We start from the raw sequence: 16,395 nt of genomic DNA, 5'->3' as shown, positions 1-16,395 counted from the left end.
GGCGGTCCGATACTGTACTTCTTACGTGGACAACATTCAGGAACGAGCAAAACAACTGGGATTGATTAACGAGGAAAGACATCATTCGTTCCGATTGGACGAACAAAACGTACGATAGACTGGTGGATCTTTAATTTCAAGTTTGTATGTACTTGTGGGTTCAACCTTAGATAGAATGTTGTGTGAGGCGGGTAGCTGCCGTCCACTCCTGGTGCAGTTCCTTATGATCGCCACGGATGCGCGTACATACATGCTAAGACCTCATAACCGACAAATTCGTACGAGTTTCAATCCCAGATTACTCCAAGATCCAATGACAATGAATACTCGTCTCGGTTGATGATCTTCTTTATGCAGTTATGAAGTTGGTCAACAAGTTAATCCTGTCTTCTCGAACCGTAAACCGGTTTCTTGTTTGTTTCTCCACCCGGCTTGAAATACGCTTATTTGTCGGCGACAACGAGCGACCACTTATTTTCTGTTGATGACTCCCGCGATTGAAGAAGCCATGATCCCTCTGACCAGAAGTTTCCGAAAGCGTAGCAAACTCCTCCGCCGCCGAGTAGGAGGACAGCGTCGTTGTCGATCGCGCACGCGACGTGACCAGTAAGCAATGGTCTTGGTCCACCAAATTCCATTCCGAGTCCAATGGATGAGACGAGTATACTGGGATCGCATTGTCCTTTTGATGTGAGTAACATCAATTGTCCGATATCCAGCAGCAATATCTCCTTATCGGCTGGGATCACTTGGCGAGGGATTATACCTCCAGCAATAATGAGACCGAACGAAGTTTTGTTAACTGTGGCTCCGAATCGACTCAAAAAAGGGAAAATATGGGGGACTATTTCCCTCATGCTTTGGGTCAGATCTGTCAATTTGATTTGCAAAGAGCCATCTTCGCCAAGAGATAGATGCCAGGTCCAAAAATCCTCCAGAATAGTCCCGTTTGCTCCAATACCACCAAACAAGACACCTGAACACTCATCTATGCTAGCAAAGCCTGCTCCAAAACGAGCTTCAGGTGAGGCACCGACTGTCTTAACATTTCGCCACCCTCGCTCGTCTTTGTCACTCCATAGAAGCCATGAGTCTAAGAAAGTGTTGTTATTAGTTTTGCCACCATAGACAAGGACCGAACTTGTTTCATCCCCGCATGAAACGTCGGTGGCGTTGTGTCGAAAGCGTGGCTCAGGCAGGGATTGTACCTGGCTCCACGTATTATCACGACGTTTCCAGCAATCTTCCATGGGCGCAGTGGGGGATCTCCGACCACCTACAAGAAGGCAGTCTGATTGACCCAGCGGGGTAATAGTATGACAAACCCGTGTAGGGATTTGAGGCAATGGTAGTTGTGATTGCAATTCGGTGATGTTTTCATCCCGGGTATACAAGTCTGTAGTATCCAAGCGTGATTGCTCGCCTTGACCACCATGATATCCAACGGAGTCCTTTCCGTCCGGGATCAATGCGCCATATCGCCTGCGGCCGTACTTTTGAGCAGGGCAATGAGGCTTTAGCACAAATCGGGAAGAAATATCGCTCGAGGATTGTACATTTGAAGTATCAGGGTGCTGTGTCTTCTCCACATCAGGGCTATTCGAGGCGATCAAGACGAAATAGTGGGACGCGAAAACTGCAAATTCTTCCCACTCATCAAAGGCTTCGAATGAATCCAGTCCAGTTCTAATTGAATCGGGCAAGAATTCGCTATCAGACCACAGGTCCCACAACGTTCTTGCTCGGGCCTGTGACCAGCCGGCATTTCGAAATCGTTGTTCTTGTTGCGCGAGCGTCGGAAACTCGTGGATTGAGAATAGGGGAGCTCGGACTTTGTTGAAATGGGTCATCATGGTCTTTGCAAATGGATGATCGGGAGTATCTGGGAAAAATTGCTCCAAGATACAGAATTGAACATCTAAATATCCGCACATAGCTAAGTTAGACATGGTTTTTCTTTTTTTATTTTTGATTTACCAGGGACATTCCTCACTCACCACTTGTTAATTTTGAAGCCCATGTCACAATATCATGGGCAGATTTGACGTTCATGTAAGTTAAAGAAACCTCAGCCAGGCAAAGCACTGAGCAGTGGGTAGAGGGTAGGACACTTGTGCGCAAGACTTCGTCTAGCTTTTTCAGGTTGTACATATCGCAGCCAACCGCAATGTACCGAGCACTGCGAATCTGTATGGGATCTTCGTTCTCGCCATATTGAGTATCCTCCAGAACACTAGTGATTTGTTCGCTTTGTTGAATGGTCTTCTTTTTATGATCCATGAGTTTCTCGTAGTCGATATCAACGAAGATGGTATGCCCCGTCCCGCCGGACTTCTTTTCATCGCTAAGCAACATAAAAGGCAAAGGGTCACTACCAACCCTGTCAGTATATTAATTCCTCCAGAGCAACGTGTTGTCTACATAGTAGAACTCACTATCCACATCCTAAATTCAATACGAATTTGGGTTTATCTACCGGCGCTTTCGCAATGAATTGGCGGACGGTCTCCGCCATTGCATACATTCGAAACCAATAACCGCGGTTAATAATCGGAGATCGACGTTGGGGCTTCTTGACAAAGCAGCTGAAGAAATGTGGCTCGGGGTAGTAGATTCGTTCAACGCTCCGTTTAGATGCAATGCTGCTATTATTCGTCTAGAATCGTCAGTATGCATATGACAGATCTGCTCGTCAGAGTAGTACATACACCCATAACCTCATCTGCAGCTTTCTCAGCCTTAGAGGACACCTTGGAGGCAGCCATTGCAGACTTTTTAGCCGAAACGACCATTTTCGTGGATGTAACCCGAATGAAGCAAAACTCGAGCCAATACAATTTTCGAAATTGAAGCTCGAGACTTGCGCCGCGATCTATCGATAAGAAATTAGGCGGTGGGTAATCAAAGTGTGGCCCGAGCGTCTCGGCGACTCTCGCTTGTGACGACGATGCTCCTCTCAACTTCTCCGCAAATCTTCTCCTACTTACTCCTCTACGTGTCGACCTGGAACAGAATATTGGAATATCAGGGCGATGAGAGGGTTCTACCGGTAAAGGGCGACTCTTCGATAGCTCAGCCTCATCTCCTATCCTCCCCCAAGCGGGGTATCATCCGCAGCTCTTGTATCCACCTGTTCGTGAACCCAGACGACTTTCGCGCGCCACCAAAATGGCGATGAACTTCGTCACTTTCAATCAGGACTACAGCTACCTGGCTGTTGGTCAGTCTCCCCTCGACCTAAAATCCTCGGAGAAACTATCTAGAATGTTTAGAGCTGGATTACTGACGTCAGCCAGCCACGTCCAAGGGATTCCGCATCTTCACGACCGAGCCTTTTGCGAAAAGCTATGAAACGAAAGAGGGAAATATTGCCGTGATTGAGATGCTCTTCTCAACTTCACTGGTTGCTCTTATCCTTTCCCCTCGCCGCTTACAGATCACAAATACCAAGGTTCGTTCAAGCTTCACCGCAAGGCAGCCACGTCTACTATACCAAAGTATAAGAGACCACGCCTGACAATGTATCGCAGCGTCAATGCACAATATGTGAATTAACATTTCCCACAACGGTTCTCGCTGTGAAACTGAATCGCAAGCGCCTCGTTATCGTGCTAGAAGATCAAATCTATCTCTACGACATCCAGACTATGAAGCTTTTGTCCACAATCGATACGTCGCCGAACCCGCATGGTATAGCCTCCAGCTGATTCCATCTGTGACTTCTCTACTAATGACTTCCTCTCATATAGCTATTTGCGCTCTGGCCCCTTCCTCCGATAATTGCTATCTGGCATATCCCCTTCCCCAGAAGGCACCCGCAGCCTCAAAACCGCCAGCACATGCTCCTCCCGGGACGACTCATATTTCACCTACAACAGGCGATGTCCTCATTTTCGACGCCTCAAAGTTAGAAGCTATCAATGTCATCGAGGCTCATCGTTCACCACTGGCATGTATCACACTTAATAGCGAAGGGACTCTGCTTGCGACTGCCTCGGATAAGGGGACTATCATTCGTGTCTTCTCGGTTCCAGATGGTCATAAACTATACCAATTCCGACGAGGCTCTATGCCCTCGCGCATCTACAGCATGTCCTTCAATACAACATCCACTTTGCTCTGCGTCTCATCGTCAACCGAAACGATACATCTTTTCAAGCTCAGCCACCAGGGGCCAAACTCGGATAGCTCACCCCCGTCACATTCACCAGTTGGCCGCGATTCAACATATGGAGCTAGCCCATTTGGAAGCTCGCATGATGAGAATGAATTGAGCGGGGAAACAAGCTCCGATCTTTCTCACAGGAAACACGATGGAACTTTTATGGGTATGCTTCGTCGAACTTCACAGAATGTAGGCGGAGCAGTGGCTGCGAAAATGGGCGGCTATCTTCCCAAGGGAGTCAGTGAGATGTGGGAACCGGCGCGTGATTTTGCATGGATCAAAATACCACGAGCGCCTCCCGGTGTGGGCGTTAGCAATACTACTGGTCCTCTGCGGAGTGTTGTGGCTATGAGCAACAATACTCCTCAGGTGATGGTGGTCACCAGCGACGGAAACTTCTACGTTTTCAACATAGACTTGTCAAAAGGTGGAGAGGGAACTCTCACCAAGCAATACTCGTAAGCATTGAAGTCTGCAACTGGTCTGGACTGTGTACTAATGAGAATCTAGGGTGGTTGACTCGAATGACAGGCTAGGATATCCTCCCGTGGACTACTAGAATGGTGTCCCTTTTGAAACAAATCACTTGATAATCTTCATCTCGTCAGTGACACTTACAGAACACGGACAGTCCCTTTGTGGTGGTGGGGCAACTTCAACGACTTTCTTCTTCTCTGGAGGCGTTCTCATTGAATTGGGCGTTTGATTTATTTTATCTTTTCTCATGAATCTTCATCGATAGCTCACGCGGGCTCTTTTTCGGCCATTATTCCCCTCGTTCCGAGCGTTAGCGTTTCGATTCATATCCACATTGGCCATGCTATGATGCTTCTATCAATTGTTTTTTTGCTCTTGGCGGGTCTTTGTCCGAAGTATCGGTTGCATTTGATACATTTGAATATTCAATATGCTTCTGCAATAGGCACATGATCTGTATTTCGGGCTATGCCAAGCGACTCTATAACATCACGATCACGATTACCCACTTTTTAAGACTTACAGGACGTTTTCCTACACATGCCTGTTCTTCTTGACATTAGCTGTCTGTTTAATGATAGCAGCTCAAAGCTGTGCTATTCTTGTCTGTGCAGATGGTTGTTTGTGATATGGAAATCCTGATACCCACTTTCACGCTGTTCTAACAGTAAGAAAGCCTTTTGAACGAAATAATTAACCATAGCGGAGCACTCGGAGGCTTTGTTTATCAAAGAACGGAGATCGCCTACGCCTAAGTCAGGGCTTAAAACCTGAACCGATGGGTGTGTAAATGGCAACAAAACAGTTGCTATATCGACTATCTATGCATATGTACTGTATATGACCAGCTCTCTTCTCTCCACTATGTATGTACTCTATAGTTATATCCAGGTGTTCACCTCCAGGGCTTCGTATATACTTTAGTCATGATTAAACAAGAATTTGGTGTCGGGCGGTAATCCAGGGCCGCCCTCCGGGCGATAAGCCCGTTACGGCGAACTCCGCGTCTCCGTCCAGAGTGGGTCGATAAAGTAAACCAAGCCGTGCCCGACAGACGCCGCCAGTGGCCCAACCTAAAATTGTATGGTAGATTAGCAGAGCTCTTGATAAGGACCAGGGAAGGCTGTGTTGCGCGGAATACTGGATCCAATACTCACCCAGTGGATCCAATGATAAGTAGGAAATTCTGACGCCACATAGGCTCCGAAGCACCGTGCGGGATTCAAGCCTGCAGATAAGAAGGGTTATTATTTAATGCCGACTACCCCCTGCCTATCTTTTGGCACTGGGTTTTCTCCTTTTCTTCATATCGCTCTGATTGTCTCCCACTTACTTGCTCCAATATATCCTTCACGGGTGAAAGCAGTTCCCCAACTGGTGATCCCAAGTACCACACCAACAAACCAAGGACCAGTAGCTGGGCCAAAGACCTTGCCCTGTCGAGGATCGAGTGCTACTCCAAAAGCCAGAAAGATCAGGATCAGGCATGCGATAAACTCAATTACTAGCCCATCGGTGGCAGGTACCATGGAGGTATCAATGTGGCATCCTCCAACGGTAAACTCGCGAGTTCCGTATGCACTATGTAGTGCAAAGCCAGCTAATGCACCGCCGAGTGTTTGGCCAGCCAGATAGAGGATCATTCGAGGGAAAGAAATGATTCGCGCGAAGAAAGTGGCTAGTGTGATAGTTGGACTAATATGACCTCCACTTGACGGGGAGAAGGTATAGATCAACAGCGGAGTCAGAAGGAGATTGGTGATGCCGCCGAACAGTGGAGAGAAAAAGGTGACAGTAGCGTAGACGCCGGCCTCGGTCTGCGGCGAAGTCGTCTTAGATAGTGGGTGGGTAGTGACCCATGACGAGATGAAAACGTTCATCAAGCTGGCTATATAGTAGACCGCTGTCAGCCATCTTGCATTGACATAGACATCATTATCTTGTGGATGGCATCAGTCGGGACGGTGAAAGCAGAAATTTCTGCTACCCACGGAAGACCATATCAAAACCATTCTTACCGATACATTCCAACATGGCGAATTTCCATAGATCAACACTGAGAAATCCACGTAAATCGAAGATCTCAGCCAACGTCATGCACGGTGCAGCATCAGGCACCTTTTCCAAGACGTCGACATTCTTTGGGTCATTCCGGTCGACAATGAAGTCCTGGTTTCCACCCAATCGACCTGCGAATGGGGGGATAGCCGGTTCGAGGGATGTATGATCGCCCTCGAACTCGGTCTGGGGAAGATAAGCAACGACCATAGCGTTTCGATTGAGTTTCACCGCAGCTACTCCAATGGTCGATTAGGCAATCGGTGATGAAACCTTTGCTTGGCCGCTGGGATGAAACGTAACGGGCTGCATGCTTATTGGTCAGTAATCCTGACTCAGCAATGCAAGGTTTTCGTTCGGCGAAATAGTGACCGCCGAGCCAATCATAATCAGCTAAGTGGGGATATATTGGCCGAGTCCTGTCACCCTGAAGATTGAGCTTTATTTTGATATTTGGATTATTTTCAATGATACTTCGGATAACGACAATAGTGGACAATGCAATCTAATCAAATCTTCAAATCATTATGGATGACTATATCATTACAGAGTGCTGATGCAGTGAATTATGAGTGCTAAAGAATGAGAAGAGTGCATGGCCGACAGTATGTATGTGATAGATTGCATGTACCACCAGGGTAATCCTATGCCATGTTCAAATCGACTATATAGTAAGATCAAGAGTGCGAACTTGCTATTGATTGAAACACACTTCTCTAGCTAGGTACAATACATATTCTACTTGGCAATTTTTAAATTTGGAGTTTCTATGATTAATATTAACTAAAGCTCGACCCGCTCCCTTTGCCCACGTTAATGAACCATCACGTATGTACATATGCACATACAACATGTGACATCCTACATTTAATCACCGGGTCCAGTTTAATTCACCAGTTCAATCCAGGCCAATTCTTATTCAAGATCAGCAAGAACGGAAAGAAAAAAGATACAGACTTCATGGGTTTGAAAGGGAGATTTGTATTGTCTGAGTGCATGTGATCACGTGCCAACGATCGGCGATCTCTCTGGATAACGATGGTGGACATGAAAATATGTAGCGACGGCTCATACCACATTTAGAGCAACATCCATGTTTTATTGGAGTGGACTCCAATGAAAATAATGGTTGACACTTGAAGGCTTCAAGCTAGAACAATATGAATTGAATCCCATAGCAAAACATTAATTGGAGCTTGCTCTGATATTTTATGGACACCCCACTTCATGCACATTTCCCATCAGTCCAGATCAGACGCATGAACGCATAAATACCGGAAAATGGACGCTACGACTCACGATCAAACCTCTGCCGGGGAACAAAAGCCAACTGCTGGCCAATCGGAACGGAAAGCGAGCCATGTCTATCAAAAAAAGCCCCGGGCCTCTGCACATAAATCAAATGCCTTACAGGCCGGAATCAGAGAATTCCTTAGCACTCCGGAATCACAGTCACTTCTGAGTAAACTCGGAATACAACTCAATACTATCGCTGCATCTCTACCAAAGCGATATACCATTTACGAGCCTCTTGTTCTTCTTCCGGCAAATGCATTCAATGCACCCCCGGCATGGGGCACATTCTGTGCCGCACTCTCACCTGAGCAAAAAAAAATACTATATGCCTCAATAGCCAAAGCTTTTGGACGACTAGGTGCATCCCATGTGGCAGTGAACGCACCTATTGCCTTGACAGCCCAAGGCCAAGAGAACAGGATGCGAAGTCCTGCCGGACTAATCCCGCTACACGGCAATTTTGGCGATTGCTCTGGGATCACGGGGGATGAAAGTGCACAGCCTGATCAGCAAGATCTGGAAAATGCATTTTGGGTACAAACCGTTCAAAACCATGGTATTCAACAGATCTGGGCCCCGCTGTATACAATGTTCTCCCGGGGAAATATTACGGAAAAGGCTCGGATTTTGGGACAAGGCCCCTCTCAAGGAACATTTCCTGGCTTGGATGAAAAGTCATTACAAGGTCAACAGATCTCGGATATAAGTGTTGTAGATATGTATGCAGGCATTGGTTATTTTGTCTTCTCATATCTCAAGCGAGGGGTCAAACGAGTTTGGGGGTGGGAATTGAATGGTTGGTCTGTGGAAGGGCTTCGACGAGGATGCGAAGCTAATAAATGGGGCTGTCGAGTGATCCGTGTTTTGGAGAATGGAGGGTTAGACACGACGATTGAAGATCTCGTGGCCAGCCTCACAGCGAATGACCGGGTCGTCATCTTCCATGGAGATAATAGGTTTGCAGCCCAGATCCTTCTTCAGATTCAGAACTATATGGAACAAAGGAAGCAATGGAGTCCTATTCGCCATGTTAATTTGGGCCTTCTGCCTTCCTCAAGACCATCATGGGATTATGCATGCAGGGTTCTTGATCACCAGCAAGGAGGTTGGATCCATGTTCATGAGAATGTCGATGTGCGGGAAATCGATGAAATGAAGGAAAAATTGAAGATCAAACTGCAAGCTTTCCGAAAACTGGTTCACGCGGAAGATGAAATCCCAGGGGAACCTGTTGTCGACTGTTGTCATGTGGAACATGTCAAGACTTATGCCCCAGGTGTTATGCATTGTGTCTTCGACTTTCAAGTTATGCTTCCCGCAGAAAGATCCAATCATGAAAAGCTAGAGACATGAAAATTGGCAGGCCGCATATCGGAGCAAATTTGGGTATTGATATTGCGTGGTACTTGAATTTCCAACCATTCGATTTGTTGACAGGCGCATCCGGAAATGCCTAAACACCCTTACACTAGTGCAGTGTAACCGGTGGTATGCATTCAAGTTTATACTTCAAGTTTCTGCTTGGAAATCACCGGCAATTTCTCATGAGGGAGTGTATTAGCTACGACTCACAGGCTCAATTGCATCAAATGTCTCGTCATAGCCTAAAGTGACTCGCCAATTCATATCATTAAAGTTAGCACAAGACATAAATATCAGACATTCCATCCAAATAAAGTCCTGTATGTGAATGTCTATTTACATGAAAGAAACAATGCTCAGCCTCGGTCAATAACCTCGAGACCAACTAAAAGTTGCGACGGAATTTCGAGGGGATGTTAGCCTCGACAACCGCCATGCGCTCCAGCTTCTCTAGTCGGGCTTGAGCAAGCTCTTCCTCATCGTGACGACGAAAATGCTCGATATCCTCCGGATGCGTCAACTCTTCCTCCGTTGTCTCATCGTCATGGTATTTCTCGAAATGGTGGATCTCATATTCATACTCCATATCTCCATGATGCCCAGGTCCGAAACCAAGGTCGGGTAGTCGGGTGCCAGCAGCGACTGCTTGCAACCAGGCATCACGAGTGATAGATCCCGTATGTCCAGGATCATACAGGTCGAACACAGTACGTACAGCAGCCAGCTTGCGCGACTCATCCACGCCCTTATTGGATTCGTCGTCGAGACCGTAGGTTTTCCGTACTTCGTCGGCAGTCCATGCCCCGGATGCATCGTAATCGTGAAGCGTAAAGAATGAAGGTGCATCAAAGCCCTCAATATGATGTTCCTCTATAGAGCGCGTTAGCCGTTATCCAATTCCCAATTGAGAGTTCTACTTCAACATACCCATCATGTGTCTCGTGGCCCAATCGTCAGACTGCGGTTGATCATTGGAGTGAGAGCCATGGGCACTGGCCAACCCACTGCTCAGGGCGAGCACACCAGCAACAAAGCATACCAATCGCGGAACCATGACGAATAAAATAATATGAAAAGACAATAGGAAATGGACAAAGGAGCAGATAGTTGCATCTTGCGGAGAGCCACAGGGGCCCGTGGCTTAGCTTGTTTGCACTGTTTGCACAGTGAAATTCCCGCGACGCTTTGGGAAAACTTACGGTGCAACAAGTCCCCCCAAGCGTCATCCCATTTCAACAGCGGACTCCGTGGGGAGTCCAATTGACACAGATCTTGAATCCCTTCTTTTTCTTTATTCTCACGACATCTGAGTTTGTCAGAAATGCTTTGATAATGCAGAGTTTGTGGTCCCGAGCCGCCCCGTCGCAGACGTCCTGTCGGTGCGTCTCGTGTTTGAGCACGACCACCAGCGGAGTCGCTTCACGATCGGCTGGAGCTGCTAGCAAGAAACGTCTTCGCATAGGCAATTCTGTTACTGCGCTTTACACGAGTATTTTCGCCGCCGCCGCCCTTGCTGATGCCCGAGCCAAAACCCAACGACGAAATGACTGGGAGGAAAAGATTGCCGCGGTCAAGGCTGAAGTAGATAACTTGGTGGATGAGGAACAACGGATACTAGAATCTCTTCAAACTCGACGGAAACCACGGAGTGTACATCGATTGCTGCGAAGTAGGGGGTTTGGTACGACTTCGAACTTAATGTCCGCACCGAAGCAGCGAGTCACCTTGGCCCGGCCCACAAGGTCCTATCATACCAAACGCGGTCTTGCAAATGCCACTGCTGCAGATATTCAGGATCAGTTGTTGGAGGAAACGGATGTCTTCGACCCCGAAGAAGATGATATGGTTCTGGAACAGAAACCCCTGCCATCATGGGTTTTGAAAGAACCCCTTCGTATGAAGGCCATTCAGAAGCTTGCGCTGAAGCAATTCGCGATCCGACTTTTACTCAGGCCAGCCGTGGCACACCGATACTCTGGAGTCAAAATGGACTATGCTCCAGACTTTGACGTCCCTAAAATCAATGTTGACAGACTTTTGGACGAGTTAAACAGCATCCGTGGCCGCATGAAGCATTTACGAGAGTACAAAGATGCATCTTACGAGGATCTAACTTTAGGGCTCACGAAAAAGATGTCCACTCAGGGCCAACGCAACAAGGCTTCAAGATTCCGTGATCGCTTAGATGCCGAACTTGAAGAGGATATTCATCTATACATGTGCCAGAAGATGTCCCTTCAGGAGCTACTGCTGCGTATTTCTGGAAACCTTATGGAATCCGTTGAACCTGATCGCACGGCGGCATTCCGAGCCATTCTTATGGCTTTCACTCGCACTCGACAGAACGATCTTTGCGAGATGGCCCTCAAGATGCTGATCCCAAATCAGTTTTATCTGAGCACGTCACTAGTCATCACTATATTGGCGTTTTTCCGCAAGTCTAAGAATCTCAAAGACTTCGATCTGTTCCTCCAGATGCTCAGTGGAGATGGGTATGCCATCAATATTGGATTCCTTGGTTATTACCGACACATGAAAATCAATGGTGTTGATATTGTTGTCCCACCAATGGACAGTAATAATCCAGTTCTTTATACAGAGCTAATTGCGGCTTCCTTGCGATTCGACCAGCCAGATAGAGCAGATGCTTATCTTCAAGCAGCTCGCAGAGCCGGTTTCTTCGATAACTACCATACGCTGGCTGTCTACCTTCGATTCTACAGTATCAGACAGGACTGGGAGAAGGGTTCATCGGCACTCAAGAGAGCCATCACTTATCTGGTATCGTCAACGGATCCCAACGCAGACTACGTTCCCCGTCTTCTTGTTCGAATGATTCAACTCTGTGACTCATGCAATCGCAAAGATGTGTCACAGGTTCTGATTGAGGCTGCCGTACACAGCGGCTTTGACCCCAACATTCCTCTAGAACAGGATGAGCTTACTCCCATCTTTGATGTCGAGGGCAGACGGTGGCGAGAGGCTGCGAAGACAGCACCGCAGAATGGGCACAACCCTCTATGGCAAAAATGCTATGATTTTGCAAGCATATTTGGTGAATACTTGAGCAGGCTCGAGTCATCAGAGAGTGCTACGGAGAGCCAGAAGTTTGATCAATTCTCTGCTCAGTATGCTCATCGTTCCATGGTTGCCTCACTCGCCAATCTACCCGAGCAAAAAGAAAATACTCCCTCACGGCCGGAATCGCGGCCAACATCTCAGTCAGATGTTGACCCATTGCGAGAAGTAACTCAGTCGCAGTCTTCCCACACGGAAGAGCTTACTTCCATGAAAATTGAACTCGCTCAGCTTCGACAGCTAGTCTTTCAAATGCGCAAGCATCACATTGAAACATCATTTAACGATGAAGACCCCTTCCATGAAGACCATACCAAACCAAGTCTTCAAAATCTTGATACAGTCCGCAAACCTGCCAGCGACATCGAAGACCCGCACATGAGTATCAGATTCGAGCGGAAATCCACACCGATTCAGGAGACGGTACCTCCCTTCCCAGAGAAAAAGGCACGAAGGGTTTCAAGGTCGAGTGACTGACCAATTCAGTTTTCTCGATGAAGTTCTTCAAATCCGGACATGTCAGCCGATTAGATGTCGACATTTTGGGTCGAGATCGATGGCGTGCTAATTCGTGTATACGATGAATCGGACCGGTCTCTGGTGTGCCGATTCATGTTCATAAAATTTTGTATATTACCTTGGTTCATTTCTTCTCGGAGAGGAGACAATACCAATAGACAGCATGTATCATATCAATGAGTTCTCACCAAAGAAATCTTACTACTCCAACACTACTACCTAGCATAACTACTTATCCAATGACAAGGATCACTACTAAGTTGAACTTGATTCAGGAGCGGATGAGCATCTCATGAGCTGCAGGGGATAGAAAATCTATCTCAGGACTTTTAGGCATATGCCGTAATACTAGTATTTGACAGAAGGGAATCTAAAATAACATTGCGCCATTAATGTCTAACAAAAAGGTAACATTTACCGACGCTTCTCAGCGCGCATCTTTTCCTTGCGCGAGAGTCGATCGGCAGCACGCGTGAGAGCGGAGCGGATTTCACCCTTGGGGAACGAGTTGATATCATAGTAAGTGGGCGCGATGTCCTTCTTTAGCGTTAGCAAATATACATATAAGCAATAGATAGAGGATACTGAACATACCAATAGCCATTCAGGCTTGATAGCAACCACTGTGCGAATATAGTTCTTTGTCGTAAGAACGAACTCGTTGTACAATACCCATTCCGCATCGTGAGCCAGAACGGTCGAGGGGTGCAGGAGAACACTTTGGTTATCCTTGATGGTGGTATAAACGCTCTTGCCTTGAGCTTCTTTCTTGGCAACCTGCATGAAGAACCCGGCACACAGAGCGCGACGGATGTTCTCGTAGTACTTCTTGTCGTCGAAGGGGGTAGATACCATCTCGAGTTCCTCGCGCTCCATGATGCGGAGCAATTGCATACGAACATTATCGGCAGATTGCAGGGAACGCAGCGAGAGGAAATGATCGTGGCACCATTGCTTGGGGTTTGCTTGAGCATCGGCACCCTTGAAGGCGTGGTAAACGTTCAACAAGGTTAATTGGTCACCGTGCTCGTGGGAGAAAAGAGCCTTCATCTCATCCGCACGCTTTCGCTGGGAAGCGGGACGAACAAACACCTGAGGAACGGAAAGAAGTGCAGTGATGGAGAGAATTTCGTTGGAGCAATAGAACTCAGGGGAACTGATCAGCATGACTGCCAGGGCCGGATCCAGAGGGAACTCAGAAGCCAGACGTCCAAGTTGGGTCAGTTCACCCTCGTCATCCAGACAAGCCAAGTAGTTCAGTTCCTCCAGGGCTCTCATCAAAGTTTCTGGCGCAGGAGGATCCATCAGATCAAAGTGGACCAGATCGTCAATTCCAAGCTTCTTCAACTCAAGAACCGTGGAGGACAAATTGGAACGAAGAATTTCGGGATATGTCTGCTCAATCAACTCCTTCTTGAAAGCATCTTCTGTATATAGACGGAAGCATTTTCCGGGGCGGGTACGACCAGCACGACCAGCTCTCTGCTGCGCAGAAGCCTTGGAGATGGGGGAGACGAGAAGGGATTCGACACGAATACGGGGGTTGTAGATTTTCTGCTTAGAGAAACCAGGGTCCACCACGTACACGATACCGTCGATAGTAAGAGAAGTTTCCGCAATATTAGTCGAAATAATGACCTTTCTGCCGGGGCGGCCACCAGGACGACGAGCCGGGGGCGCGGGCTCGAAAATGCGTTGTTGCATGTGAGGAGGCAGAGAACCATAAAGAGGATACACCTTCAGAGGACCAGCATCGGCTTCTCTGACCATTTCGTCGCCCTCGAGTGCAATCTTGCGCGCAGCATCTTCGATCTCTTCCTCACCAGTTAAGAAAACTAGAATATCTCCTTCGTCTTCAGTGGCGTGGATTTGAAGAACGGTCCGAATAGCAGCTTCGACATAGTCCTGTTCGGGCTCTGGAGTATAGAAAATCTCGACTGGGTGAGTTCGTCCAGGAACTGCCAGAAGAGGGGCATCCAAGAAGTAGCGCTGGAATTTTTGCGCATCCAGAGTAGCAGACATGATGATGATCTTCAGGTCAGGACGGCGCGCCACAACTTCCTTCAAAAGACCCATCAGAACATCAGTGGCCATTGTTCTTTCGTGAGCCTCGTCAAGCATAATTGTGCTGTATCGTGAAAGGTTGTGGTCGTTCATGGCCTCTCGCAAGAGCATACCATCAGTCATATATTTCAAGAGTGTCTTCGGGCTTGTCTTGTCCTCGAAACGAATACTGTAACCGACTTCATCGCCGAGCTTGACATCCATTTCTTCAGCGACACGCTGGGCAACGGACATTGCCGCAACACGACGAGGTTGGGTACAGGCGACCATCTTGCGCTGAGTCTGAGGAAGGTCATCGAAGAGGACGAATTGCGGGATCTGGGTGGTCTTTCCGGAACCGGTTTCACCAACAAAGACGAGAATTTGCGATTGCTGATAGAGTTGCAAGAACTCATCACTGAGCACAAGAAAGAGGTATCAGTAAATTTAGACCAATTCTTATCGAGATAAGAGAGAATCGGAGGTTCAACTTACCGCTGCTGGTGCACGGGCAGATCGCGACGGCTCTTCAAGATAGAGAAATACTTGCTGGAGAAGGGCTGACCGTTGAATGGGTTCACATCACCATCTTCAGCCTTCTTCGCCAATGCCGCTGTGGTTTGATGACGCTTAAACTTGGCAAAGCCAGAGCTCAAATTGCCATTGGAGTTGTCATTGGCATCCTCGTACATATGGGCCAGATATGGGTTGTTCTTGGGGTCTCCGGCGTCCATCTTCTGGCGTTTCGCTCTAGAACCGTCCTCCGAATCTGAACGGCGATCAACCATAATGCGCGATGCTCCAAAGTCAAAAGGTGCTGGGCAAAAGTTGAAGTGGGCCAAGTTGAGCCTCTTTTGATGGCGAGTGGAAAAGGCAGAAAATTTCTGCCTGTTTTCACGGGGCGGTCTGGCTCAGAAACAACTGACCGCCTTGAAGCATACAGTATATCGACCTGTTTTGACCACAATCCCCCTTTGTCATTTTCATTCTGAAAATTATTGATTCTGATGACTTGAACAAGCCTGTTTTACTAGAGAAGCTCACTACGAGAGTCAGATGTCACAAATATAGTGGTATGCACGGAAGGACTACACGGAGAGAAGGGTAAGGGTTGGTAGATGGGCATCCTTGAAATAACACAACTATAGGACTACTAATGTAGGTACATTAGTGTAACTCTCCGAAGTAACCTTACTTAATTATTAGAAGATGTGAAAGTGCTGGTAAAGTGAGGCTGTAGTTCGCATCCATGGACACCTGTCCACGTTGATCTGTCACCGACTCGGTGACAGATCAATGTGTCGGAGTATACCAACATACCACGTATGTTGACGTTAGTCCATAGAACAGCCTGATGGTTCAGTACACACTAGTAGTGTGTATAGCCACTAGCAGTT

General features: G+C 47.5%; 7 protein-coding genes across 7 annotated transcripts; 3 read left to right on the top strand and 4 right to left on the bottom strand.

Annotated features, from left to right (window-relative positions):
• Nucleotides 1–443: 443 nt before the first annotated feature.
• N7469_006989 (tRNA methyltransferase PPM2) lies at nucleotides 444–2,792 on the bottom strand (the record flags this gene model as incomplete). Its single annotated transcript, XM_056645907.1, has 4 exons — nucleotides 444–1,918; nucleotides 1,998–2,371; nucleotides 2,436–2,656; nucleotides 2,709–2,792. The coding sequence occupies 4 exons, from the start codon at nucleotides 2,790–2,792 to the stop codon at nucleotides 444–446; spliced, it is 2,154 nt and encodes a 717-aa protein (XP_056499348.1).
• A 376-nt stretch (nucleotides 2,793–3,168) lies between these two features.
• Nucleotides 3,169–4,724, top strand: N7469_006988 (phosphoinositide binding protein ATG18; the record flags this gene model as incomplete). The annotated part of the gene is made up of 5 exons (XM_056645906.1): nucleotides 3,169–3,220; nucleotides 3,297–3,451; nucleotides 3,531–3,690; nucleotides 3,750–4,623; nucleotides 4,676–4,724. 5 exons carry the CDS (start codon nucleotides 3,169–3,171, stop codon nucleotides 4,722–4,724), a joined length of 1,290 nt encoding a protein of 429 aa, XP_056499347.1.
• Nucleotides 4,725–5,631: 907 nt separating this feature from the next.
• N7469_006987 (MIP transporter) lies at nucleotides 5,632–6,910 on the bottom strand (the record flags this gene model as incomplete). The annotated part of the gene is made up of 4 exons (XM_056645905.1): nucleotides 5,632–5,715; nucleotides 5,800–5,870; nucleotides 5,976–6,530; nucleotides 6,661–6,910. The coding sequence occupies 4 exons, from the start codon at nucleotides 6,908–6,910 to the stop codon at nucleotides 5,632–5,634; spliced, it is 960 nt and encodes a 319-aa protein (XP_056499346.1).
• Nucleotides 6,911–7,981: 1,071 nt separating this feature from the next.
• N7469_006986 (tRNA(Phe) (4-demethylwyosine(37)-C(7)) aminocarboxypropyltransferase) lies at nucleotides 7,982–9,349 on the top strand (the record flags this gene model as incomplete). The annotated part of the gene is made up of 1 exon (XM_056645904.1): nucleotides 7,982–9,349. The coding sequence occupies one exon, from the start codon at nucleotides 7,982–7,984 to the stop codon at nucleotides 9,347–9,349; it is 1,368 nt and encodes a 455-aa protein (XP_056499345.1).
• A 394-nt stretch (nucleotides 9,350–9,743) lies between these two features.
• N7469_006985 (nucleobindin SSP120) lies at nucleotides 9,744–10,412 on the bottom strand (the record flags this gene model as incomplete). The annotated part of the gene is made up of 2 exons (XM_056645903.1): nucleotides 9,744–10,228; nucleotides 10,286–10,412. 2 exons carry the CDS (start codon nucleotides 10,410–10,412, stop codon nucleotides 9,744–9,746), a joined length of 612 nt encoding a protein of 203 aa, XP_056499344.1.
• A 278-nt stretch (nucleotides 10,413–10,690) lies between these two features.
• Nucleotides 10,691–12,913, top strand: N7469_006984 (uncharacterized protein; the record flags this gene model as incomplete). Its single annotated transcript, XM_056645902.1, has 1 exon — nucleotides 10,691–12,913. The coding sequence occupies one exon, from the start codon at nucleotides 10,691–10,693 to the stop codon at nucleotides 12,911–12,913; it is 2,223 nt and encodes a 740-aa protein (XP_056499343.1).
• A 456-nt stretch (nucleotides 12,914–13,369) lies between these two features.
• Nucleotides 13,370–15,786, bottom strand: N7469_006983 (DEAH-box ATP-dependent RNA helicase PRP43; the record flags this gene model as incomplete). The annotated part of the gene is made up of 3 exons (XM_056645901.1): nucleotides 13,370–13,492; nucleotides 13,550–15,416; nucleotides 15,494–15,786. 3 exons carry the CDS (start codon nucleotides 15,784–15,786, stop codon nucleotides 13,370–13,372), a joined length of 2,283 nt encoding a protein of 760 aa, XP_056499342.1.
• Between the last annotated feature and the right edge of the window lie 609 nt (nucleotides 15,787–16,395).

The sequence above is a fragment of the Penicillium citrinum genome, assembly GCF_028827155.1.
Source record: "Penicillium citrinum strain IBT 23319 chromosome Unknown utg000006l:1.0-3011923.0:1.0-3012962.0, whole genome shotgun sequence".
Taxonomy (NCBI): domain Eukaryota; kingdom Fungi; phylum Ascomycota; class Eurotiomycetes; order Eurotiales; family Aspergillaceae; genus Penicillium; species Penicillium citrinum.
The sequence above is the reverse complement of the archived record's forward strand: the minus strand, read 5'-3'. Positions and strand labels throughout refer to the sequence as shown.